The sequence below is a fragment of the Rhipicephalus sanguineus genome, chromosome 2, assembly GCF_013339695.2.
Source record: "Rhipicephalus sanguineus isolate Rsan-2018 chromosome 2, BIME_Rsan_1.4, whole genome shotgun sequence".
NCBI lineage: Eukaryota > Metazoa > Arthropoda > Arachnida > Ixodida > Ixodidae > Rhipicephalus > Rhipicephalus sanguineus.
Genome location: NC_051177.1, coordinates 153,672,995 through 153,699,051, shown reverse-complemented (window position 1 = coordinate 153,699,051; position 26,057 = coordinate 153,672,995). Strand labels below are relative to the sequence as shown.

Here is a 26,057-nt window from a genome sequence, read left to right as displayed (position 1 = left end):
CTGGGACTGCGCATAAATGGCATGAGTGCAAGGTCAAACACAGGGACAGTCTTTCGGTGTGCGGTAAAGGAGTTGTGTATGAAGTGCCTTTCACTTGCGGTAAATATTATATTGGACAGACAGGCCGCTGTCTGAATGCTCGCTTGCAGGACCACCGGTTATCTTAGAAAGGGCAGCCGTCGTCTAACCTGTCCCTGCACTGCCGTGACTGTGGTTGCACGCCGGTCTTGACTTATGCAAAAGTGCTTGCACGCCATCGTGACCAGACGGCACGTGAGCTTATGGAAGCTTTCTTTATTGGGAAAGGCGGTGGTAACTGTGTGGATAAACCTTCTCTTGCTTTGAATAAAGTTGAGATAGGGTATCTGGATGCGCACATCTGAGGTTTGGGTTTTGTGCGTGGTGAACGTGTGGTTTGCTTGCTATAAATACATTCGTTTTTATTAAAGGTTCAGTTAGAAAAATTATGCGCTTGTCCTGTTGCTTTCTTCTACTAGGTCCAACGTTTTTTCGCTCAATTTGTTTCCAGAATGAATTACCAACTCGCCCAACAGTCTATCCTTCGCATGAAACCGATATCACAAGACGTGGGATCTGCCGAACGTCAACGTGGATCTGCCGAATTTTCAGCATCGCTTCAAGACAAGCAGAAAGAAAATTGTCGAATGTACAGACGTAAATGTTTGTTGACATTCTTTTCAAGCAATAAAGAATACAGAAATTTGGTATTTTAGTATGTACAAATGCGCTATCAAGTAAACACGTGGATTGTAAAATGACAAACGTCTTCTGAGCTATATTTGACGTTGCTGAGCTGGAAGAAAACCCAGACGCCACCATTGGACAATGTAGTATCACAGATAAATCTAAGCGCTTGAGCCATTCAGTAATAGTGTTTGTATGCTAGGGGGCATTACATATATGCAGGCATGTTTCTAACGAGCATTCAAGCCATCGTCAGAATATTGGAATGATTACAGAAAAAAAAAGGAATTGAAAAGACACAGTATCTTTTCAGTGTTGATTTATCCTACTAGTTGTGCTAGATTGCAGTTGAAATCATGTCAGCATTATGACAATTCAAACCACGAAAAAGCAAGCAGTCTTTTTTTTTACATTTGCACATGCATATGGGCTTGACAGCAAACGACAGCTTTTAACAGCGAAGTTGTTTAGCAAATCGTTCATTGTTCACCCTCTACCGAAATACTATTATCATCATAAACGGGTATGCGCTACAGAAATTGGGTAAATCCCACTACTCACCACTGGTCCACTAAAAATGAAGAAGGTAACAGTTAGCCCTACACACGGGCATGCATCGCAGAAATTTGTGCGGCCTATGTAAAACTATCACCATCAGTAAACGGGTATGTGCCACAGAAATTGGGTAAATGCCACTACACACAACTTCCACTAAAAAGGAAGAAGGCCAACAGTTAGCCGAACAAATTGCGTGCGCGTTACCATAGTCCCACCACTGTCACGTGATACTTTGTCGTTATAAAAGCTTATGCACAGCTGGCGCCTAACCATACGCAGCCGTGGGTCGCCCGAAGATGATTCGCACTCCCGAGGAAAAAGCTGCGATCTAATAAGCAAGGCTAGCCGCTGCGCGAGAACGGCAACGGCAGCGTCGATTTTATCCCGAATATCATGCCCAAGAAACGGAACGGAAGAGACTGCGGTGGCACGAAGTTCTCGAATAAAGAACGCGTAAACGCGAGTCCGATGCTGCTCGTATGCGTGCTCTGCGACAACATCCAGCCTATCAGCAAAAGTTTAATATCGCTACAGCCAAGTTCAAGTCAAGTTCAAGCAAAAGTTCAGCATTGTTACAGCAAGTTCAAGCCAAGTTCAAACAAAAGTTCAACATTGCTACAGCCAAGTTCAAGCCGAGTTAAAGCAAAAGTTGACGCCACAGTTCTACCTACATACAGCAATAAATAAGCGTGAGACCGATCGGTTTCGCTATGAATCGATCACTGCGCGGCTTAGTGTCAAGCTTTGAGCCTTTTTTTTGTTTATAATACGTAGCTGTATGCTCAACTAATGCTGCAATGGTGGCAGGATAATTATTGCTAAGAAACACTTACTGAATTGAGGCAGCATATACATGCAAAGCTCCTGTGTTAATACTGTTGGTAAGATGAAATTACAGCCAGTACAAATTTTAGGCATTTAACTCACAAACATGACGAACCTATGTCCAAATAGCATACATAAAGGCTTTGTGAATTTGGGTTCAGGCATTCACGCATGGCATAAGGCAAGCTTTCGTAGAAGAAGAAAACAAAAAAAGAACAAGAAAAAGACAGAATTGAATGTGTTCCAGCGTGACTTATATAGAAATGCAAATCATCATGTGTATTACATGCATAAATGTAGAGGCACCTCATTAAGGAACACAGAGAGAAACCGAACACTTATAATACCAGACTGAAGAGGAAGAAAACTTTCGAAGCACACGTGCCGCATAGGGCAGTCGAGCCACAATATCAACTAGTACGCATTAAAAAGCAGTAAAAGTACCTCAGAGTAGGACCCTAAAGCAAAATAACAGCGTTCAAAAAATTGTCAGTGTAGCAAAGCACTAATAGCGCCGGCATTATAATTCCGTTAGCTGGCGCCTGAGTAGTGAAGAAAAATATGTTGCTATGACAATGAATGCACAAACTTCGACCATGTGCGTTACTCCGTGAAGAAGCTGTCTTCTTTCGTAAACTGGGGTGTAATTTTACACGTGGAAATTCAATTGCCAGCTACAAAGGGGCGATAAACTTGTATGAGATTGCACTAAACCGCTGCCGCTCAGTTGACATCGCCGAAATGTCCCCGGTTGCTTGAAGATGAGGGAGTTCTTCGGTTAGGTCGGCTTTTCAGCCATGAAACCTGCGTGAGAAAAAAGACAGAAAAACAAAATGAAGTTGTTAAGGTGTCCGCTATGATGACAGTGTTACTGTCGTGGACGTACAACGTCGAGATAATCAGTACTTGTTCCAATACTTGTATCCGTCTCATGAATAGCTTATCAACGGCAACCACAGGGGTACTGCGGTGCCAGCGTAGACACTTGTCTATTCTAGACTACCCCTCGTCACGCTTCTGCCCACCCTTCCCTCCAAAACAGAACATGAAATGAGTATAAAAATAAATAAGAATCATATGCTACTTTCACACCACTCAGACACTTCATGAGGGGTCGAGGCGCCGGCCTCGTGAATGTGTAGAGCACATGTGCGAATCTTTATGACAATCGCCTCGTTTACACGTCTGCGTGAGCTACCTCTTTCCAAGGTGAAAATTTTTCCTAAGTTTCCCAGAAAGAAGACGCCGTGTCAAGGACGCAGCGGGCATAGCTTGCAGGGTTACTATATTGACCCACAGGCAACAACTTCCTCCTCCATCAGCTTTCACAGCAAGATGCGACATCATATATCCATTATCATTACCTACGGAGCTACGTGGAGGTCAACAAGATTTGCATAAAGGCCCGGCGGCCCACTCATGTTCTCGAAGAATCATTAGCTGCTTGAGTGCGGACAAGGCACTCGGTTGACGCGCTATGCACCAACCTGTCAGCTGACTTTGCTGAATAATTTCTTTTGTAGAAAACAAAAACAAAACGAAGATGTCAGGGAGTTGCAAACACCACAACAAAAGAAGCCGTATGCCGTGTTACACTACCCGCCACTGTGGTCCAGTGGTTATGGCGTTCGACTGCTGACCCGAAGGTCGCGGGATTGAATTCCGGCCGTGGAGGCCGCGTTTCGACGAAAGCGAAATGCTTGAGGTCCATGTACATACATTTACGTGCACGTTAAAGAACCCAGGTGGTCGATATTTCCGGAGCTCTCCACTATGGTGTCCCTCATAATATATCGTGGGCTTTATACATATAGCCCCAACAATTATTATTATTATGCATGGCTACATTTAGTTTCAGGCTTTGTGCAGCACTCACAGAAAGTCATAACAAGTGCACAATAAAGAACGCACATGACAAAATATTACTGTTGCCACACAATAGTGCTTACGTCGTTTGTCGCTAAACCATCCGGTACAGTCAAAATGTGTTTAATAGCGGCATTTGCGTTAGTGATCCAAAATTTCAAGAAATCAATCGATGGCCAAATGGGATCAGACGTTAAGAAGGAGTTAACTACTAGTTTTAACATATATGTGCGGTCGATAGTAGCGGACCATTTATTATTACCGAATAGTCGGGTACTTTGTAACTGTGTAACGTTTATTAATTGCTTTGAAAAAATGGTTGCATTTGCCAAATTCATTGAACACAGTGGGAAGAAAAAGCAAAAGTAGAGAATTTGAAGACATTACGACCTTCACCTGGTAGTAAGTGCGGTTACAAAAACAATAAGGGGTAGCCAACAAAAACAGTACGGTCTCCTTTTGTAAGGAGTACGGCGCATGGGAGTTGTTACCCAAAGCGAAAGGCACAATGATAGCTTGGAATGAGCTAATTTCTCCAGCACATACGCAACCACCCTACCAAATAACATAATATTTGATGCCACGCACCTTACGAATTGCCCTTCAACTTTACATGATTGTAACCCCACGCCATCGTTTACTCGGATTGCGTACGCCTGGCTACCTCCGAAATAATCAAGAATTAGGAACATAACGAAAGAGCATTGACGCCTCATCCTTAGGCGACACGTAATAGGGTTATTATATTTCGCTCCTAGAAGAAAAAAAGAATTACATGCAATATCTTTTGTCGACAATTTAGTGCTGAGATAACTTACTCTCATAAGGAACAGCATATTTCATGATCAAGCAATTACAGTGGTGTTTCTCAAAGCCACCTGGATAATGCATGAACGCGTGTTACGACTAGTTATCAGCCTTAAACCTGCTTCTGTTTTTGTATTGCTTCCCCGAAGACCGCGGTTTTGGGGCTATGGTGTACCGTCTAGACGTTCTGCGGCCAGAAGCCTTCAGCTGTCTGGGGTTTTTTATTGCGATAGCAATTATATGGACAGTCTCGGCTGGATTTTGCCGTCGCCGTCGCCACCGTCATGCACCGTATATGTATAAGTATGTATATATGTATATATATATGTATATATATATATATATATATATATATATATATATATATATATATATATATATATATATATAGTCCCAAAGAAAAGTAATTCAGAAAAACGCTTCCGAAGCGCGGAATCGAACCAGCGGCCTCTCGTTCCGCAGCGCGTGGCCCTAAACACTACGCCAGAAAGCGCAGATCCTTCAGGTTAGTAACGGCGAGCGTTATATACACACCCTTTACCGCTGGCAGGACTCAGAGACGGCAGGCGCTTATAAGCATTTCGTCATTACCAGCGAGATGGCGCGAGGAGCGCGACGGACGCATTTAAATGTCGTCGGCGAGCTCGCTCGCTTCTTCTTATATTTGCGCAAGGAGAACCTTGCCCTTCCGCTGTCTGCTCGCGCGGTTTTCTCGTGGTGAGGGGAAGAGGGATGTTTCGAGCTTTCACCGTGATGTCCGCGCTCATGTTACGGAGCGTACGAAAGTCACTCGAGCTCAAGGGACGCCGCTAAACGAACAAACAGAAGATGAGCGCGAACTATCAAGTGTCACAGCTCGACACTTGAAGCACGCTAGTTTCCTTCGCTGCTTCGGCCACCTTTGCAACAGGAGCGCTGTTCAAACTGAGAGTATCCATTGGCGAGCCTCACTTCGTGTAGCATTAGTTCCTTGCTATCGCATTCATTGCTTCGCCCTTGCGGCGAAACTGTGACTTTTTAGAAACATACTTCAGAAAGACAGTTTGTTGGGCGAGTTGGTGTGCCATAGTTACAAATAAATATAGCGCGAAAAATGTGCGCGCACAGAGAAAAAGAGCCCAGACGACAACGTGCGCTTGTTTTCGTCTATGTTGTTCTTCTCTGTGTGTCTTAGTTTTCCTCGCTATATTAATTTGTAGCTATGAGGTTTTGGAGGTTGTGAAAAGTTAACATCACCCGTGTGAACACCACTTTTTTCCTTCTCAAATTGCCCAGCTCTACGCAGATTTTATTTGTTGTATGGATGTTTTTCACTTGTTCTCATTCTTCAAACGTCGCCTGTACACTTCGTGAGCACGCTCACGGGTGACTTTGGTACATGGATGCAGAATTAACGTCCTCTTGGCTAGAGGAACACTTAATTTTTTTGCAGAGAAGTTCCTCATAGAATTCGAAATTCAGGACCAATTCTTACGCTGTCGCGCTGTTTGTTGCAACAAATTAGGCTCTGTACGTAACAGTGCCTTCATTCACTACCATTCAAACTACACAACTTTATTACTACATACCAACCAGCCGTGTCACTGTGCGGGCTCTTGTACATCACGTGCTGGTGAGCTCGACGACGCGTGTTTATTCCCGGCCACAACGGCCGCATTTCGATGGAGGCGAAATGCAAGAACGCCTCTGTACGTGATTTAAACGCAATTTCAAGAGCCCTAGAAAGTCAGAGCACGCTCGGAGTGACCCACTGCGGCGTGCCTCATAGTCATATCGTGATTCTGCTAGATAAAGGAACCGAGAATCGCTTGTTATTGCACATAATTATATGCAAATTGCCATTCTGTCTTTGAAATTAGCCGTAAGCGAATGAGACAAAGCTGGGCTTATTCAAAGGTACAGAAATTCTTGAAGTATATTTATACGGCACTTCTCAATATTAACGCCAACTTAACGCACTACATTTGGTCACCACCGATGATTCAAAGCACCAGGTAACCCTGTTTGAAGTGTTATGGATAGAAACGTAAGTTTGAAGCATCGTCAAATATACTGACCTACGACTTTCATCTCTGTACTTAAAAAAAATAGTGCGACAAAAGATAAACGGGAGTGGTTACTTCTTCTGCTTGCAATTAGACACAGGCTTAATCACCAACACGACATTTAAGAAAAAAAAAAGAATGCAGCTATTGCACCGTGGCACTTTATCATTTGGCAATAACGACTGATTTGGGCAGTGATTATGCTCCGATTTCTTCGGATCAGAAGAGGAGGCTGCTGGACCTTTATTGTTTGCCTTGCTGTTCAGTTTATATGACTCAATAACACTGAAACAAAATATTGCGATGTCACACCATACAGGTCATATATTAATCTAATGAGCAGCACTTACAGGTGGTGTAACTTGTACTTGAGCTTGCGCAGTAGACCTCCTCCGCCTCCTCCGTAGCTGTATCCGCCACCCCATCCACCTCCCCCATATCCGCCTCCTCCGTACCAGCCTCCTCCGTATCCGCCTCCTCCGTACCAGCCTCTGCCGTATCCGTGCCCTCGGCTTTGTGTGCGACGCACTTCCTTTGTGACTTTTACGTTGACGTGGACCGTGGTTTGGACCGGCTTCACCGGTTTTACGTGTCCCCCAGCATGAACGTGGCCTCCGCCACCGCCGTAGCCACCACCACCACCCCAGCCACCACCGCCACCCCAACCGCCATATCCGCCGCCCCCACCTCCACCCCAACCACCGTAGCCGCCCCAACCACCATAGCCGCCTCCACCGTAGCCTCCGGCGATCACTTCGTGCAGAAGCACCGCTGATGTCACTATAAGGAATACGCTGGTCTTCATATTGCCAATATGTCTTCTGGAAAAGAAAGCAAAAAATGAAACGGACATTATTTACCCGTGGAATCGTGGCCCGTCAGCGTCAGGTTTTACTTATTATGCTTAGGCGAACACAGTTTGTATTTAGTAGATATTGCTTTCTCAGGTGTCAGAATTCATGGTAAGAATAAATATTATCACTGAACTAGCAACACTTGTTCCATTTATTAATTGCGGTGCACTACTAATACCGTAATCCTCAGAATTTTTTACCGCGGCAGGTGATCGTCATAATGAGTCCCTAGCGCTACAAATGTGCCATCTCGGAGCTGGGCTCCTGCTCTGTGAGCAATGTAATTTTAAATGGTGACAAGAATAGCAAATGCATATTGCGTCGAGTGAACATTGTGAAGGCTCTTTTACTGCACGTACAAAACAATTTCCGCCAGAACTTTACTGGAAATGACTGTCGGCGTATTGCGTTTACCATTAAAGCCTCGTAGTACAGCCACTGCTGAAGGTTCCTTAAATTGCCAGAGGGGCAATATAACTGCTTTAATTGACGTCACATTGGGGTTAGGTGCAGCTGTTGTGTGATACTAAGCAACCAGCGCTGGAAAATAAGAAGAAAGCAGGTCATAAAAACGACACAATCAGTGTTGTTTTAAGCTGGAGTATTCTGATACTACTACGAATAGAACAAACAAATAGGCAGCTATTTCACCAAAGGTGGCAGTATTTTGACAGGTATGGGGGGAAAGGTAGCACTGTTTTCGCATGATTGTCTCTTGGACTCGAGTTTTTCACGCTGTGCTTGCTCTCTGATGAATTGCTAACACCATTAGCTTTCCACCATAAACTGCTGTGTCTTGCGCTGGTTGACTTTGCGAGCCTTCAGACTGAGTAATGAGAACTTCCCTAAACGATTCGCCTTAGCCACGATCACTTTTGTCTCAATGGCCTTGTGTATTTAGCGCTTAGCGTATCCGACTTTGCATTAGCTATCCGGCACAATCGCAGACGGCGCTTTTTCCCGCGTGAAATTCAATTTTAATTTTCAAGTTCAAAACGGCGCCTTTTCACTCTCAACGGATAATTGATTACAGGGGATGTTATTGATGTAGCACGAGGGTCTCAATGCGTTAGCTTCCTTGACTGCAGCAGGTAATCTGGAATCTGGTTGCGCTGACGGAAGTGGGCTCTCAACCAAGCGTTTCGCGTGTTTCTTTTTGAGGACACAGCAATGTGCCAAAATCGTTTCAGTAGGCTAACAGTGACGACATCAGTGAAAACAATAAATTTAACAATGCAGCAGGAAAAGCAGTCAGTCGAGCGATCATGTCGAATAAGCAGTTCGTGGACATAAAAACTATTTTCCTCCTTCCAGCTTCTGACATATGATAGAAGAAGTCTTTGTAGCGTCGGGAAGCTAATGTTACGCATTCGTAGCCTTGTATGCACAAACAATAATCAACCTTACTTTATAACCGTACGGTATATATTTAAGAAACTTATAGCGGAAGGAATCTCACAATGTATGTAATCCAGTGTATATTGCCAGAAATAACACATAAGTAATGGTATTGGCAAATTTCTGCGTACCCTGACTTCCCGGCTGCGGGACTTTCGAAAGCACTGTTACAGTTTGATGACCAGAGAACTACGTACCAAGCCCAAACAATGCAAACAGCAGAGCTTGTCTGCCGAGCGAGATGAATTCATAGCTCACCTTTGGCACGCCGACGACTGAGTCTCCAATCAGACGTGGAATGGCGACTGGTGGACGTTTGTCGGCCGTCTAATACCGATGTGCGCCGTTTCCTCGTGAGTGCGCAACCAGGGTCAGGGTCAGTGCTTGCGCTCAAGACCGCGCACGGGCGGCCGTACACGTCTTAAACACCCTCTTCCGAATTACCCGTCTTTCCACTCTTTAATGGCCGCTCGAAACAAACCTCCTCTAGTTATGAAAGTGTCCCCAGCCAGTCTTTCATTTTCCGCGTGATTTCATTGGAAAGGGAGAGGGGAAACACGTCGGTGTCACAACAGCCCAGAGGCAACCACTACGCGACGAGGAGTTTATTTTAGGATGGGTCCCATCAGACGCTTTGTCGGAAAAAAACACGAGGAGCGTTGTTGCGCAAACCATTCGCGGGCAAAGTGCCCCACATGGAAATCGGATGTAGCTTGTAAACAATTCAAGGGTAAGAAAAAAAAGCGCTTTTTGCGGGCAGCTTCCAACTTTGTTTATCAGCCTTTATTAGACGCGGCCGAGACTAGGGCATTCATGCGTGCGAGAAGTCGGGTTCTTGGGAACGTGCCAAACGGGTTGCTCGGAGGCTTATTATTACATCAAGTGGTCTGCCACGCTTCAGATATGCCGTTTGTTTAACATGCGGATGTTCAGTGGTGTTAATTATAATGGGCAAAGGGCGCTTTTCGGTGTAATATGAGAGAAAAAAAACATATCATCATGGGTGACATACGGTTAACACCTTCAGTACACACACACACACACACACACACACACACACACACACACACACACACACACACACACACACACACACACACACACACACACACACACACACACACACACACACACACACACACACACACACACACTACGGGAAAAGAAGAAGTATATTATCATCGACATATCTTGGCTACACAGGGTGTTTCAGATGATTTGCACCAAATACGTTTTTAAATTACAAGCACCTTAAAGGGATACTGAACAAAAAATGGGAAAAACTGACAAAAACCTCAAAATTCTACTCGGAAGACGCGACTGTTCCGATAAACAGAGTTTATTTCACGTGTTTTTGAACAGCTGGCTGTATTTCTGGTGGATTGTCAGCGCGCGGCCGCTGCACGCCAGCGCGAGCCGCGACGTCACATTCACCGCGGCACAAGCAAGGTGCACGTGTTCTTCCGTTTCTCCGCTTCACCTTTACATCTCACTCTCCTCCTTCCACAAAGGCGCTGAGGCGTGCCCCACCATTAAGGGGCTTACCCAGCCGGGAGCATTGTTCGTTGCCGGTGCCGTTCGTAGTGGTTCTAGGCACCGTAGTGGGAGATGAGCTGGTTGAAAGACGCGGGCAATGGCTGGAATTGTTAGCGTGCCCGTTTTCGGTGCATCGAAATGTCACCAAAGGTCAGCTCCTGTAGTTCACGGCGCGGCCGCTAGACGCGGCACTTTGGCAGAAACGCATTAAATTCGTTATTTTCCTCTAGTTTCCGCCTGGAATGAAGGTTGCGTCTATCGATTTCAGCACACAATCTTTCAGTTTGGCTGAAAGTCTCGGCGGCGCAAATTTCGTTCAGCATACCCCCATATAAAGAAAGACTGCAAAAATTACGCGGGGCATTAGAATAACACAGAGCAGAGCTCGTTGGTGCGTATTCATGTTAAAAGATTTGACTTCTCTGTTGTGTCCGTGTTTGCACGCCTAGTCTTTTAACATGTACACGGGGCAGCTACCTTAGCACAGATGAAACAATCCGACGTTTCTGAAAAAGCGCTACAATATTCCTATTGAAGGTTTTTCGTTAATTTAGTATTTTAAAAGTTCATTAAGCAATCATTGGTAGTTTTTCGGCTTGGCGGTTTGAAAAAAATATCATGGCATGCTGCATTTGGCTCAGAATATTATTGCACCAATTTGACACGTGTAGCGCATGTGTTTGTTTGTTTATTATTCGGCGCAAGTTAGCCGGAACACATTGTGTGTGGGGAAATTATTCAAGTGGCAGTTATCTATTGAGATCAATCACAAAAGCAGGTATGCAGATAGCTCTCAGAAAGATGTAGCATTACAGTACTTATTTCGCATGAGCACTTCGCTAAATCGTCATATTTCTTTTGCATGCGTTCTGTCTTAGTGTCAAGTTGTATTTATTTATCAAATACTTATGCGATTATACAAATGGTTTTGCGTACTCATAAACTTCTGCTGCCTCTGTCTTGAGTCAATATAATTATCGTTTCTGCGTGATTCACTCACGCAACTATTTTTTTGCTGCTGATTCAGTTCATTCTATTCTTCTCTGCTTATTTCATGATTTATATTTAACAGTCCTCTAGAGTGCGCCTGGCATTGGGACTATTCTTTTTGTTGTTATCGTGCTTTGCGAAATAAATAAATGAAGATTTGATGTCGTTTGCGCAGATATGTGGAGCCCATTATGGAGCTTATTACCCCATGCATGGTCAGATGAAAAGGTTAAAAGGTTGCCTGTATACCTCACGTACACACTAGATATTTCGCCCTAGGGACGTAGGCAGAAATGATCAGGCAGGATTAAAGGCTGCCTGACAAATCACAAGTTAATGACACAAGTTAATCACAAGTGTTGCTTGCTAGGCCATATTAAACTTGAGAAAACCCGCGAAAACAGAAGGCAAACATTAAGTTCGGGCAAATATGATGCTTTATCTTTTTTTCTTTGTACTTTGCTGAGAGCTTGGTGCATGTGTTGGCTGTTTTGGTTGTTTCAGGCCAGTGTGCTTTTCAAGTTACTATGTTAATTGTAAGTTCAACGTGGAGTTGTGATTCCTTCCTTCGTGTGTGTGTCTTTTTCGCTGGTTTTCTCAAGTATCAATAATGAGCGATTCACGAATTCCAGGATCGAAATGCCTCGTTTTTCCTGAAGATCTTCAGAGGTTGATGTGTAATATTGTAAATACTGAAGTAACCCGCAACCATTTCAAGTAAGCACGTGATTTATGCGCATTTTGACATGCACTATTGTACTCTATAAATGTACATGTACCACTTATCACTTTCAATAATTGATTTTAATGACAGTTTTCAGCTAATTCCGAAGCACCGAGTTCGGGAAAGCTGATTTATTGACAGCAGGGGCTTGGCGAGAAGTCAAGTTCCCGGGGGGAGGGTGGGCATAGAAATACCGAACGCACCCATATGTCTACGCCGCTGATTACAGTCAAGGAACATGTGAGTAATAATTGCGCGAAATGTTTATTCATTGGTTTATGGGGTTTAGCGTCCCAAAGCTACTCATACTATATGAAAGATGCCGTAGTGGAGGGCTCCGATAATTTAATTCGACAACCTTGGGTTGCTTAGCGGGCACCGGAATAGCACAGTACACGGGCACCTAGCATTTCGCCTCTGTCGAAATGTGAAGGCCGCGAGCGACCAGGATCGAACCTGCGTCTTCCTTAAACACCAGGGGCATAGCCAGAAATTTTTTTCGGGAGGAGGGGGGCGGGCGGGGATGTTCAATCATACTTTATGTATGTTTGTGCGTGCAGCACAAGCAAAACTGGAAATTTTCGGGGTTTTGAAACCCCCCCTGGCTACGCCAGTATTAACCACTGTTATCTCGGTGACTTCATTGAAGCGAAAGGTTAGTTGAAAGGGTGTCGTTTCAAAACAGTAAAAATACATTAAGCTGGAGCGTGACGGTTGATATTTTAATGTTTAATGCTTTGAAGCAAATAAAATTATTTAAAAATAAAAGCAGTAAGTGCACGAAAATTTCAAAAGCATTTTTATGAAGGAATAAATCATACGCAACATTCGGCACTTAAGTGCGAATTATGTCTCGTAAGCTGAGGGCAGAATCGTTCATGTTAAGGCCATTTTCGATCTCAGCTAGTCGCGGCCGTTCTAAACGTAGTTCATATCAAGTGCGACTGGCTCCTTTCCGCAACTTGCACGAGCGAGTCAGTCATGACCGACAGGTTCGAACCTGGCCACGCTTCATCGCGATCAAATTTAATCGAGTGACACATCGATAACTTTCTGTATCACGAGCTTGCGAGACTGAAATTCTACAAGCGCGCCCTACAATTACGGTGGCTACTGCACTGCTTTATATTGACGTGAATAACGGCAGCGGAATAATGTGTAGCGACCTTTCGCTGTATTCTTTCCGTTTCCTTGGGCACTACACATCACCGAAATCCGAGTTGCAATAAAACCTGTAATTGGGTAAGGCCAAAGGCTGTCAGAGGAAAGACAGCACGAAAAGATTCCCTCCCGAGCCTGCGACGAAATTATGCAATGGCCTATTTGTTTCTAACTACCAACGAGAACATTTACAGAATCTTCTGGTAGCCAGGCAAAATGTTTGTGAAATCAACTCTACTGGTATTTCAATATTGCACTTAGCCATTTGAGCAACGCTGATGTCTGTAGCAATGAAGATGAAGAGAGCAGCAGCGACGGCCGTGCTCACGGTGCCTGCTGTCATTCGCGTAACACGGAACACGTGCAGACCCAGTCTCAAATATCGTTGCTGACAATCGTGCTATTTAACACTATTACATAAACAAAAAAATAAGTCGTTTTTGCAATTCTATTGATAAACAATTCAATATTTGCGCTGACAGCCACAGCTGTCCGCCGCCCGTAATCGCGCTTCGCCGTCTCCTACGTAGAGCCTGTTGCTGCAGCAGCGCCACCTGCACCGGAAGTCGGTTGCGCGCCGCTTTCAGAGTACGGCGGAGGCGGGGAGTTTGGCAACTGAAACAAGTTCTATAAACGTTGCTCCCGACGTCGTCTGCCGGCGTTCTTTCGCCTGTCGCATGTGCTGTGTCATTATCGTCGTCGTCGTCGGTATCATCTTCATGTGGTGGCAACGAACGAGGCTTCCACACATTCCGGAGATTCGCACGCGCGCGCTCGGTGTGGGACGGACGCGCTTTGAGCGCGCTCCGTCGATATCGCGCTATCAGGCAGGCGGATGCTGGCTGTTGGCCGCGAATGATTAGCGATAGCGGTGCAGTCAGGTGAACTTTTGTTCGCGGTTCGTCGTTCCGAGGATCTTGCTGTATGAAAGTGCATCGACCTTGTGAAGTTACGTGAACACCGGGAACCCAAATTCCAAGGTGGGGGCCATTTGTTCGGAAATTAGAGGACTTTTTTAGTGCCCGCGAAAAGTGCCCGCCGCTGAGCCTAACGACGACTTCGGCCCCGGCCGAAGAAGAGGCAGGCCTAGCCCGTGCCCCGCGACGCCGCAAGCCGACATCGATTCATCGGTTGGCTACGCAAGCGTGCAACGACCCAGATTGTCTACCGCTATGCGAGTAGAAGTGGACGGCGTAGAAATTTCGCCGGATCAGATCACTAGAGCGCAGGGGTGGAAAACCGCTGGCGAAAAAGTGAAGCAAGGGCGGCGTGGGATCGCTAGGCCTACGCCATATCCCAAGCGAGCCAAGATGGCGCCAAGGCCGCGACTGACGTCAATGGTCGGGGCAACGACCTCGGTGGAGCCACCGGCAACGATCTACGTCAGCAGAGAACGAAGAAACGAATAAACAAGGGCAAGCTGCTGAAGGGCGCGCGCATGCCACACCTGCCGCGCGGAGATATAAAGATCGTCATGCGACCACGAGACGGGCTCCGCATAAGCGATGTGACCAGCGTGGAAATAAGCCGAGCTATAATGGCGGCGGCGCAAGTCGACGTAATCGCTGCAAGAGAAGATGTGATATGCCTAACCACCAACAGAACATCGTAGTTGTGAGTACCTCGAAGAGGGAGCACGCCGACAGATACGCCATGGTGGAGCGAATCGACATTCGGGGAACGTCCCATAAGTCAGCGCGTACGAGTCGGCCCCTCACGGACCGTGACAGGAGTAATACGGGGCATCCCACTGGAGGACACCGCCAAGGAGATACAAGATTTGGTCGTGCACAGGCACAATCCCACGCGTTGCAGGCGAACCGCATGGGGAGGACCCGTTCGGTGGTGATCGCCTTCGAGGGACACAAGGTGCCCAACTACGTCCGGTACGGGAACCTGCTAATCGAGTGCACCCTGCATAGGAAGCAGATTGACGCGTGCTACGCATGCGGCCGAGTGGGGCACAGGATGGTACGTGTGCCCAAATCTCAGAGACAAGATTTGCCGGGGCTGCGGCATCGCCAACCCTGGAGAAGACCACAAGTGCGAACCTAAGTGTGGCCTGTGCGGGGGGGAACATCTCAGCGCCGACAGGGCCTGCAAGGCGCGATTCAAAACGCCTTACGTCGTCCGTCGGCGGCGCTGGGAACGGCGCCGGGCGGAGAAGACAACGAGGACAGAAATCAAGGCAAAAGAGGCTCTAAAGAACGACCCCAACGTAGCGCCTCTTCGCAGCGGGGCCGGTCCCAGACGCCGGCCCGTAGCAGCAACGGCGGTGGCCACCAGAGCCGCTCTCGATCGAAGTCACGATCCGGGGACGGCGGCGGCGGCGGGCAACCGCCGCGGGAAAAGGACAAGTCGAGGATCGAGTGGCAGATCCAGGTCCCGGACCAAGTCCCTTCGCAGTCCAGGGCCGGTTCGAGACCCCGGGCTGGATCCAGACCCCGGGCCGGATCGAAATTCCGGGCCGAGTCTATCGGACCGACGAGGGACAAACCGCCGAGAAAAAGGTGGGCTGGACCGACAGGTCTTCCGTTGCTCGGGTTAGCGAAACCGAATTGCCGTCCCTCACCCCCCTCCCAACTTCCTAGCCCAAGAGCTAGTCCGGAACCGGATAGCAATGAAGTAGCAGAACTCAAGAAATCATTGAGCGACAGAACGCTCAGATACAAGAGCAGAATGCCCAAATAAGGGCCTTAATGAGCAAAATCGATGCGCTAGCGAGCGGTAGTTCAGCAAACGGGGGACCCCAAGGCGGGAACAACACGGAGGAGAACGCCGGAGGAAAGCGCAAGACACCACGGAGGGAGCCCCCCTCGCCCCCCTTAGGGCGGGCAGCGGGGGCGGCAAGGCCCACGCAACAAGCACCGAACAACCAAGAAGCAATGGACGCCGAGGAAAGCACAGTTAACCGCGAGACGGCGACAGCGATGGCACAGATTCCAAAGGAAGGAGAGCTTCCAGCGATCCTAGCGGCCATTACCCAAATTAAACAAGACACTGAGCGCGATAGACGCCAGATTCGAGTCTCTCGAAGGCGAAGTGCGGACGCTGTCGGTCAAACACGAACGACTAGCGACCAAAGTAGTTACCACTACCGTAAGAAACCGCTTCGCGTCCCTGAAGAAAAAACGGGCGGAAAAAATCAAGGAATCGATCGCGCATAGGCGCGGCCGCATAGAAACATCCGAAGAAGATGAAACAGCGATCAAATAAGAAAAAGAAGACCAACGGCGAGGACGTTACAGTAATTTATCAATGGAACTGCCGGGGGATCCGCAATAAAGAGGCGGAACTGTTGCTCCACATTGACGCGCTCGAACACAAGCCCGATGTAATAGCATTACAAGAAACGAAAGGCAAGCCCAGACTCCCGGGATACGTGACGTACACGGACCCGACAGAGGAAGGGACGGCGGTGCTCGTCCGCAGCAACGTGGCGGCAACTCAACACGTCACGCCGCAGGGCGGATGCGAGCACACGCTCGTCGAAATTCACGCAAGAACAATTGGCAGCACGGGAAATCTATACGTCATGAGCGCGTACTGCCGCCCGTCACAGAGGCAGTACGATTTTGATCGAGTAGTGAGCCAGGCGAAAAGTTTGGCGGGGAGCAGGCCGCTCCTGATCCTCGGCGACTTCAACGCCCCTCACACAACGTGGGGATACAAGTACCAATCGAAGAGGGGCAAAGCTCTAGCCAAGACGATGGAGGACCATGAGATGGCCCTGTTAACGAGCCGGACGTGGTCACCAGAAGGGGCAACAGCGCCAATAGGGACACAACGCCAGACCTTCGTGGCTATCGGGGGGACTAGATGCGGCCTGGAGAAACGAAGACGGTGGACCTGGGCTCTGACCACAGCGTGATCGGCATCATCATCAAGGGACCCCAATACCGTGCTGTGTTGGGGACGGCACGTGTAACGGACTGGGACAAGATGCGGAAGGACACGCAAGAAGCAGAAGAGGCTTCGGAGAACGATGTGGAAGCCGACAGAAAGCAAACGTACGCCGAATGGGCGAGGGATCAGAAAAAGGGCCATCGAGAAGTTTACGCAAGAAATAACGACGACGGGCGCAGACACCTTTCGTGGATGCCAGACTGGCACACATATGGGCGGCCCGGCACATCGCTAACGCGGAGGTGGAAGCGCCAAACGTCACAACAAGAAGCTGGTCAAACGTATCGCGGGTCCTCAACAAACAGATCACCGAGTACGCGGCCAAGCTATGCCGAGAGACCTGGCTGAGCACTTGCGACGGCTTGCAGGGCAAGCTATCGGCACGGAAGACGTGGTGCCTACTGAGGCACCTAATCGACCCGCTGAGCAGCAAAGACCGCAACCAACCGCAACCTCACCAAGGTCATCAACACGTACAAGGGGGATGGCCGAAGGCTACTGAAGAACTGAAGACAAAATACCTCAAGACTGAGCGGGGCCAATTCCCGACGCCTGAGAGGTACGAAGGTCCTGAAAACGAAGAGCTGGACAGACCGTTCACCATGACGGAACTCTGGTCGGCCATTGATGAAAGCAATAGCAAGAGCGCCCCCGGCAGGGACGCGATCACGTATAAGTTGCTCAGAAACATGAGCGAAGCGGTGGCCCGCGGCCTCTTGGGGCACATCAATGAAACCTGGGAGAGCTCGCGGCTGCCGGAAGAATGGAAAGAGGCTGAGGTTCGATCCATCCCGAAACCCGGCAAAGCGCTGACGATCGACAACATGCGGCCCATCTCCCTCACGTCGTGCGTGGGGAAGGTGATGGAACGTATGGTTCTTCGCAGACTTCAAAAACACCTGGAAGAAACGAACCAAATGCCCGCAACCATGTATGGGTTCAGACAACACCTAGGCACCCAGGACGTCCTTATCCAACTACAAGAACTTGTCGTCAAGAAGGCAACGAGGAACGCGCCGCGGGGGATACTCGCCCTAGACCTAAAAGGGGCCTTCGACAACGTGTCTCACGCGAGCGTGCTCCAAAATCTAAACAAGACGGGATGTGGTCGGAAAACCTTTGCTTACATCACGGACTTCTTGACGAGAAGAACAGCGACCATCAGGATAGGCGAGGAAAAGTCGGAACCTGTCGAACTCGGCGACAGAGGAACCCCTCAGGGGTCGGTTCTGTCGCCCCTGCTCTTTAATCTGGCCCTCCTACCCCTACCCAATCTGCTCCAGCAAATTGAAGGCGTGGACCACGCGTTCTACGCCGACGATATCACGGTGTGGACGAACCGAGCCGGGTCCAATGCCTGGGTAGAGGATGCCTTACAGAGGGCGGCAACGACCGTACATGACTATGCAAAGACCTGCGGGCTGAGCTGCGCTCCACAGAAATCAGAGCTGCTCATGGTCCAGCCGGGAAGACCCAAGAAGGAACCGCCGCCGAACGTGACCATCACCATCGACGGCATGGCCATCAAACCGACGCAACAGATCAGAATCCTCGGTCTGCTGCTGCAAAGCGACGGTCGAGCGTATGCGGCCGTCACGAAGATCAAGAACACCTCGGAACAGATATTAAGTATGATCCGAAGGGTCTCTAATCGTAACAGAGGCCTAAAGGAAGACGATGCAATGCGTTTAGTGAGGGCGTTCGTCGTATCAAGGGTGACCTACTCTGCCCCGTACCTCCAGCTAACGAAGGCAAACAGGGACACCCTGAACACGATGCTGCGTAAAGCAACCAAGCAGGCATTGGGCGTGCCGATCTACTCGTCCACGCAGAAACTGCTGGACATGGGCGTTCACAACACGGTGGAGGAGCTGATTGAGGCTCACTTGTCTAACCAAAGGGTAAGGCTAAGTCAAACAGAGCACGGCCGGGCCGTCCTACGGAAAATAGGATGGCAGATAGAACCACTTCCAACCAAGACGGCCCTTCCCGAGCAATGGAAAGAGGCCATTCAAACCAAGCCACTCCCCAGGAACATGCAACCGGGGAAGGACGACGGGAGACGGTCCGCGCGAGCCAAGTCCCTGGCCCGACAGCTGGAGGAGAACCCTAGAGTACTCTACGCGGACGCCTCGCTCAGAAAATACGACGACCGAGCAACGGCGGTAGCCACGTCCGTCGACAAGCTTATTGTCAGCGCGTCGCTGAGGACGACAGACCCAGCCATTGCCGAAGAAGTGGCTGTGGCCCTCGCACTCGTACAACCGAGCGTGGACTCCGTGGTCACAGATTCGAAGTCAGCATACGCAAGCTTCCGCAGGGGGTTGATCTCTCCCGCTGCCCAGGCCATTCTCTCCAAGCACAAGCCTCCGGGACGAGCCATCGAGCTCGTGTGGATCCCGGCTCACTCGAAGGTGGAAGGCAACGCCCTCGCCGACCACCACGCCCGAGAACTGTCCATCCGGGCCGAGGACGAGCCGGCTGAGCTACCCCATCCCGTGACGAGCTTTAAAGACATCACTAAAATGTACAGAAACGCGAGGTGCAAACTTCCTGTACCACACCCGCAACTAACCAGGCAGCAGCAAACGATCCTGCGGCGCACGCAGGCGGGATCGCTAGCGCATCCCGTTCTGTTACACCGAATGTACCCGGCGGAGCACGACACACTCTGCCCTTTCTGCAAAACGGAAAGAGGCACTCTGGCACATATCATAGCTGAATGTAAAGAGCTCAAGAACCCGCCACCTCCCCTTCCCCCCAACATCCCCAATTCTCAACCCCAGAGCGATGGGAGACCTTGTTGTCCAGCCCCGCCCTGCCGACTCAGCTCGCACTGACGGCCAGGGGCCAGGAGTTGCTGGAGACATATGGGTCCCGTGAATAGGGAACCACCCCGTCTGGTACCTGCGCGTACCATCGAATATTCGGGCTCAATAAAGTTGATTCTCTCTCTTCCACACATTCCGCACGACCGTCCCGCGCACGGACTCGCGAGCAGCCGCCGAATAGTACCCTGCTCGCGCAAGCGCAGTAAAAGCTCAATGGCGACTATGACGTCACCATACTAGCTGCGCCAAGGCTGCATTAGCTCGGAGCTCGGCCGCGGTGGTGACGTCTCGGAAGTTCGGGGTCACTTCAGGTCACCTTAGATAATGTCAGTTTTGCGAGGTGCGGCTTATAGCGCTGCGTCGCCACGCGAACATCAATATTCATGGAAGTTACCTCTTAAGCTATATTCGCTGTTGAGATTTGGTGGATAATATATGCATGCTTACGGGAATTGATCCCGTAGGCTATCTCGGCCGCTAGCTTTCGTGTTAGTACCCCTTTAATTTCTCCAACAAGGCACCGCCAGTTTAATGATGAATCCCCTGTGGCGGGCTGCACCAGGTTACTGAGGAACAAACAACCAAACACCCTGCTGCTTTTTCTCTTGCCGACAAATGTTTTAAACCCTCCGTTTTGACGTTGTGACTATATTCGATAAAGTTGGCTGAACGGTCTTGCGGTGACGGTGCTCGGCTGCTGACCCGAAAGTGGCGTGTAGTGATCCCGGCCGCGGCGGTCGCATTTTTATGGAGGCGAAATGCTAGAGATCCGTGTTTTGTGCGATGTCAGTGCACGTTAAAGAACACGAAGTGGTCAAAATTTCCGGAGCCCTTTACTACGTCGTGCCTTATAATCATATCGTGGTTTTGGCACGTAAAACCCAAGATATTACTATATATACAAGTCAAGAAAGCAGTGCTATAAAACAGGGTAACATAATACAATCGGGAACATTAGAGGGCAAATAATGGGAAAAAGTCACAAAGGTGTTCTTATTGAAGCGAATTTCATTACATGAACAAGCACCTACGGTGATGTTGATGTTGTTTCTTTTTTCTCAACATTACTACCACTTGCATATCTACAAGAAGTATTTCGAGGCAGCTTGAAGAAAAAACGCTACAGACACACACCTTTCTTCAGCATACGGTCGATCCTGTATACATAAGACAATATAGAGGCAAAAGCCAGTGCATCAGATCAGCAGTGCGTGCAGAGCCTTTCTGTTTTCCTAATTACCCAAAATAGCTTTAATCCGCTCATCTGCAAAACAGCCCCATGAGTAAAATGAGACAGGCCTGCAGTGGCTGCGCTGGTGTCTTGGTCGCACGAACTTGCCTAACTCAGCGCCTGGCGTCATACTGGATACGGCAGGCGTGAAACATGTGCAATTTTTCGTTTGTCCGAAAGTGCATCGCTTGAGACAGACCGAAAAATAAATGGAAGAATGGATAGACATACATATCTATTCATATTCTTTTTACGCAATACAGAATATACAAATCTGGTATTTGATTATGTACAAATGCGTTATAACATAAACATCTATACTAAAAACGTCTTCTGCGCTATATATATTACGTTGCTGAGCGGGCAAAAAGACCCAGGCATCGCAACTGCAGTGTAGTATCACAGATAAATCTGAGCACATGAGCCACTACGTAACAATGTTTCTACGCTAGAGAACAGTAGAAATATGCAGGCAGGTTTGCTTCAGAAGCACTGAAACCACTATCCTAATACTGAAATGATGCCAGAATGGAATAAGTTGAAATGATGCAGTGACTTGTCAGAATCGAATTATCGCGCTAATGGTGCTTGGATTGCGATGGAAATCATATGAGCTTTATGACTATTGAAACCTCATAAATTTCAGCATGTTCTCGAAAACATCATTTTCTAAATTTGCAATGGCGTGTACCCTTGAAACTAAACCACAGCTTTTTTTTTTTAGTGCGTTGTTGTATGCGAAAGTAAAGCTGCAGCGGTGGCGAAATAACTATTCCTAAGAAACACTTATTCACTTCATGCACCATACTCATAGAAAGTACGAGTACCCGCTCTAATATTGTTCGTAAGATCATACAGCCAGTACCGATGATAGACATTTAAATTACAGATATGGCGAGCCTATGTTGAAGTAGTAGACAAGTTGAAGGCTTTGTGAAATGGGCTTTATACTTCCACGCATGGCATATGACATGCTTTCGTGAAAGGAAAAGGAAAAGAAAAGACAACTGAATGCGCTGCGAGATGACTTACGTACAAAAGTAAGCCATCGTATGTCTCACATGCCTAAATGTAAAGAAACCTCATGAAGGAATGCATGCGAAACCGAATTTTATTAATAATGGACTGAAGAGGAAGAGTTTTGAAGCATGCGTGCCGCATAGGGCACTCCAGTCAGAATATGCGCTAGTAGCCATTAAATAGCAGTACAATTACCTTCCAGAAGGATGCTAAAGCATGCTAACAGCGTTACTACATTCGTCAATAAGTTAATTGTCAGTGTAATAAAACGCCAGTAGCGCCGGTTTGGCTGGCACCTGCGTAGTGGCAAAACATATGTAACTATCACAATAAATACACCAACTGCGACCATGTGCTTTACTCCTCGAAGAACCACCTCTCTTCTTTAGTGCATTGGGGTGTAATTTTCATACGTCACAGTTCATTTTCTAGTTGCACAGGCCTGATGAACTTATATAAGACCACACTATACCGCAGCCGGCTAGTTCACACTGGAGCTTGCTTGAAAGTAATGGAGTTCTTCAGTCGTCCCAGCTCTTCAGCCATGGTGAAACCTGCATGACGAAAAAGACAGATAAATAAAGAGACTGAGGGGCCCGCTTTAAGGCAAGTCTTATTGCCGCGAACGTACCACGTCGACGTATTCAATACTTGTTCCATAAAAAGATCATTGACGGCTCCAGCTCCGCCTAATGAATAGCTCGTCAACGGCAGCTTAGGTGGTACAGCAGTGCCAGCGTAAACACTTGTTTGAAGTTTGAAATTTATGAGTCGTTTGCGAGATACATTGCATTTTAAATTTTTGTATTTTTCCTAGTAGTCTATAATACACTACCCTTCATGACACTTCTGCCCACCCTTCCCTTGAACACAGCATTTGAACAGTATGCAAATAATTAAGAATCGCACATTACATTCACATCCCTGCCTCCTGAATGTACAGCGTTCATGCGAAAATATTCATGGCAATTGCCTTGTTTACACGTCTGCACTAGCTACGCCTTTCCACAATGACAAGTTTTCCTAGGTTTCCCAGAAAGGAGGCGCCGTTTGGAGGCAGTAGCGGGCATATAAAATAGCCCGCAGGGACACTATGTCGGCCTACAGCAAAAAACAGCTTCAACAGCAAGAGGTGCCACCATATACCCATTATCATTACCTACGGAGCTGTGTGAAGGTCAACAGGATTGGCTGACAGGGCCGGAGACGCACTTATAATATCGAAGAAGCATTAGCTGCTTGACCGCCGCCAAGCCACTCACATAAAGTGCTCGACAGAAACTTGTCAGATGACCTTATTAAATAACTTTTACTGTCAAAGAAAGGAGGTCATTGCATGGATAGCCGCAGAACAAAAGAAGGTATATGGTTGTTAGAGAATCGAAGGCTTTGTGCAGAACTCACAGAAGGTTATAACAGGTGCACATAAAAAAACCCACAATACATAGGCGTCATAGCTGTTGCGATGTCGTGTTATGTGTGTAAGTGGCTGCATGGTCACTATATATATATATATATATATATTATATATATATATATATATATATATATATATATATATATATATATATATATATATATATATATATATATATATATATATATATATATATATATATGAGTGTGTGTGTGTGTGTGTGTGTGTGTGTGTGTGTGTGTGAACAGTCGTAGCGGATTGTTCATTACTACCCGTTACTGGGTTACAATTTTAGGCTTATTAGTTTTGTATCGAACCATGTTCTGAGTGTTTGCTTGTGCCTGCGAAATGTTCTAAAGCACTGCGATTGAACACAGGCGAAATAAAAGTTGACAATTTGTAACAAGATTTCAATACTGACATGACAGTCAGAACGATTACAAAAAAATGAGGGGTAGCCAATATTACATCATGGCGTCCTTTTATAAAGTGCATGGTGCATATCAAGTGCTTCCCAAAGCGCAAGGCGCAGTGATCCCTTGGATTGATCTCAGTTCTCCAACCTCTATTGCACCCTTCATCCGAATAACATAATATTTGAAGCCGCGCACTTTATCAAGGTTCTTTCAACCTTACATGATTGTAATATCACGACATCAATTTTACAGATTCAGTGTGCCTCGCCATAGTCGACATAAGCAAGAATTAGGAACATAACAAGAGAACATTGACATTTAACCCTTAGGCGTCATGTAATAGCGTTTAGCATTCCCATTGTCATATTAAACACAAGCAATCACATGTAGGGTCATGTGTCGGTAATTTTAGTGTTGAGGTAGGTTACTGTAAAGGAAATAAGAACGCCTCGCGACCGAGCAATAACACTGGCTTGTGTCAACACCTCTAAGGAAATGTATGGACACACGTTAAGTCGAGTTCTCAGGGTTAAACATGCTATGTTTCTGCTTTTGATTTTGTTGCTCTGATGACCGCAGTTCTGGGGCTATGGTATACCGTCTAGACGCTCTGCGGCCAGGAGACCAAAGCTGGCGTTTGGACATTGTGAAAAGTTAACATCACTCGTGTGGACACTGTTTCTCGTAATTCTCAAACGGTCTAGCTCTCCGCAGAATTTCTTCCTTATTTGGATGTTTTTTATATGTTCTCATTCTTTAACGACGCCTATACCTTCCGTCAGGAAGCTCGCGGGTGACGTAGGGTTAAGCGTGTAAAATTAATGTCTTCGTGGCGATATAATGAGTCGTTTTTCAGAGAATATGCTCATAAAATATGGACTATATGACCATGTCTAGCGCTCTTGGGCTGTTGTTTGCAAGAAAATGACCCCGAATGTAACACTGGAATTATTAATTGCCATTAAAAGCCCACCACTCTATTCCTGCCTACAAATCAGCATTGTCATTGCGCGAACCTTTGTTACATAACGCGCTGCTAATTTCGAGGACGCTCGTTTGATGCCCAGCAATGGTGGCAGCACTTCGATAGGGACGAAATGCAAGTGCACCCATGTACTTAGCTTTAGGTGAACGTTTAAGAAACTAAGATCGTATTGTGGTTCCTGCACGTAAAACTACATAAGTGGTCCTTATTATTGCGCATCATTATATGCAAATTACTATCTGAATTTTTTCAAATTTCGCGGAAGCGAATAAGTTAATGTTGGATCGATGAGGTAAACCAGAAGTTGCTTAAGCCCAACTATACGCTGGTTCTCAAAATTAAGATCAGTTTAACCTACTACACCTGGTCATCACAAATGATTAAAAGCACGAGGGAACTTCTTCAGAATCGCTCTATAAAAATTAAATTTGAAGAAGCAGATCAATGTGTTGACCTACCACCCACACCTCCATTTTTAAAAATTTATTTTGACAGACGGCAAACGGAAGTGCTTGCATTCGCTGCTTGCGATTACTTGCAGCCTTAAGCCCCAACACGCGACATTTAATAAAAAAGAAAGAAAGAAAGAATGCAGTCTTTTCACCGTGGTAACTTATGAGTTTGCAATAACGTCTGACTTGTACAGCGCTTATCTCCCACATATTCCCAGCTTTCCAGGACGATGGTTTTATAATTTTTCTTGGTGTTCAACTTATTTGCAGTCAATTACACTGCAATAAAATGTTGCGACGCCACAACATGGAGGTCACATATTAATCGGA

General features: G+C 47.1%; 1 protein-coding gene across 1 annotated transcript; it reads right to left on the bottom strand.

Annotated features, from left to right (window-relative positions):
* Positions 1-767: 767 nt before the first annotated feature.
* Positions 768-7,621, bottom strand: LOC119381337 (ctenidin-3). Its single transcript, XM_037649218.2, has 2 exons — positions 7,157-7,621; positions 768-2,892 (listed from the first exon to the last, which is right to left on the bottom strand). Exons 1-2 carry the CDS (start codon positions 7,609-7,611, stop codon positions 2,880-2,882), a joined length of 468 nt encoding a protein of 155 aa, XP_037505146.1. The 5' UTR covers positions 7,612-7,621; the 3' UTR covers positions 768-2,879.
* Between the last annotated feature and the right edge of the window lie 18,436 nt (positions 7,622-26,057).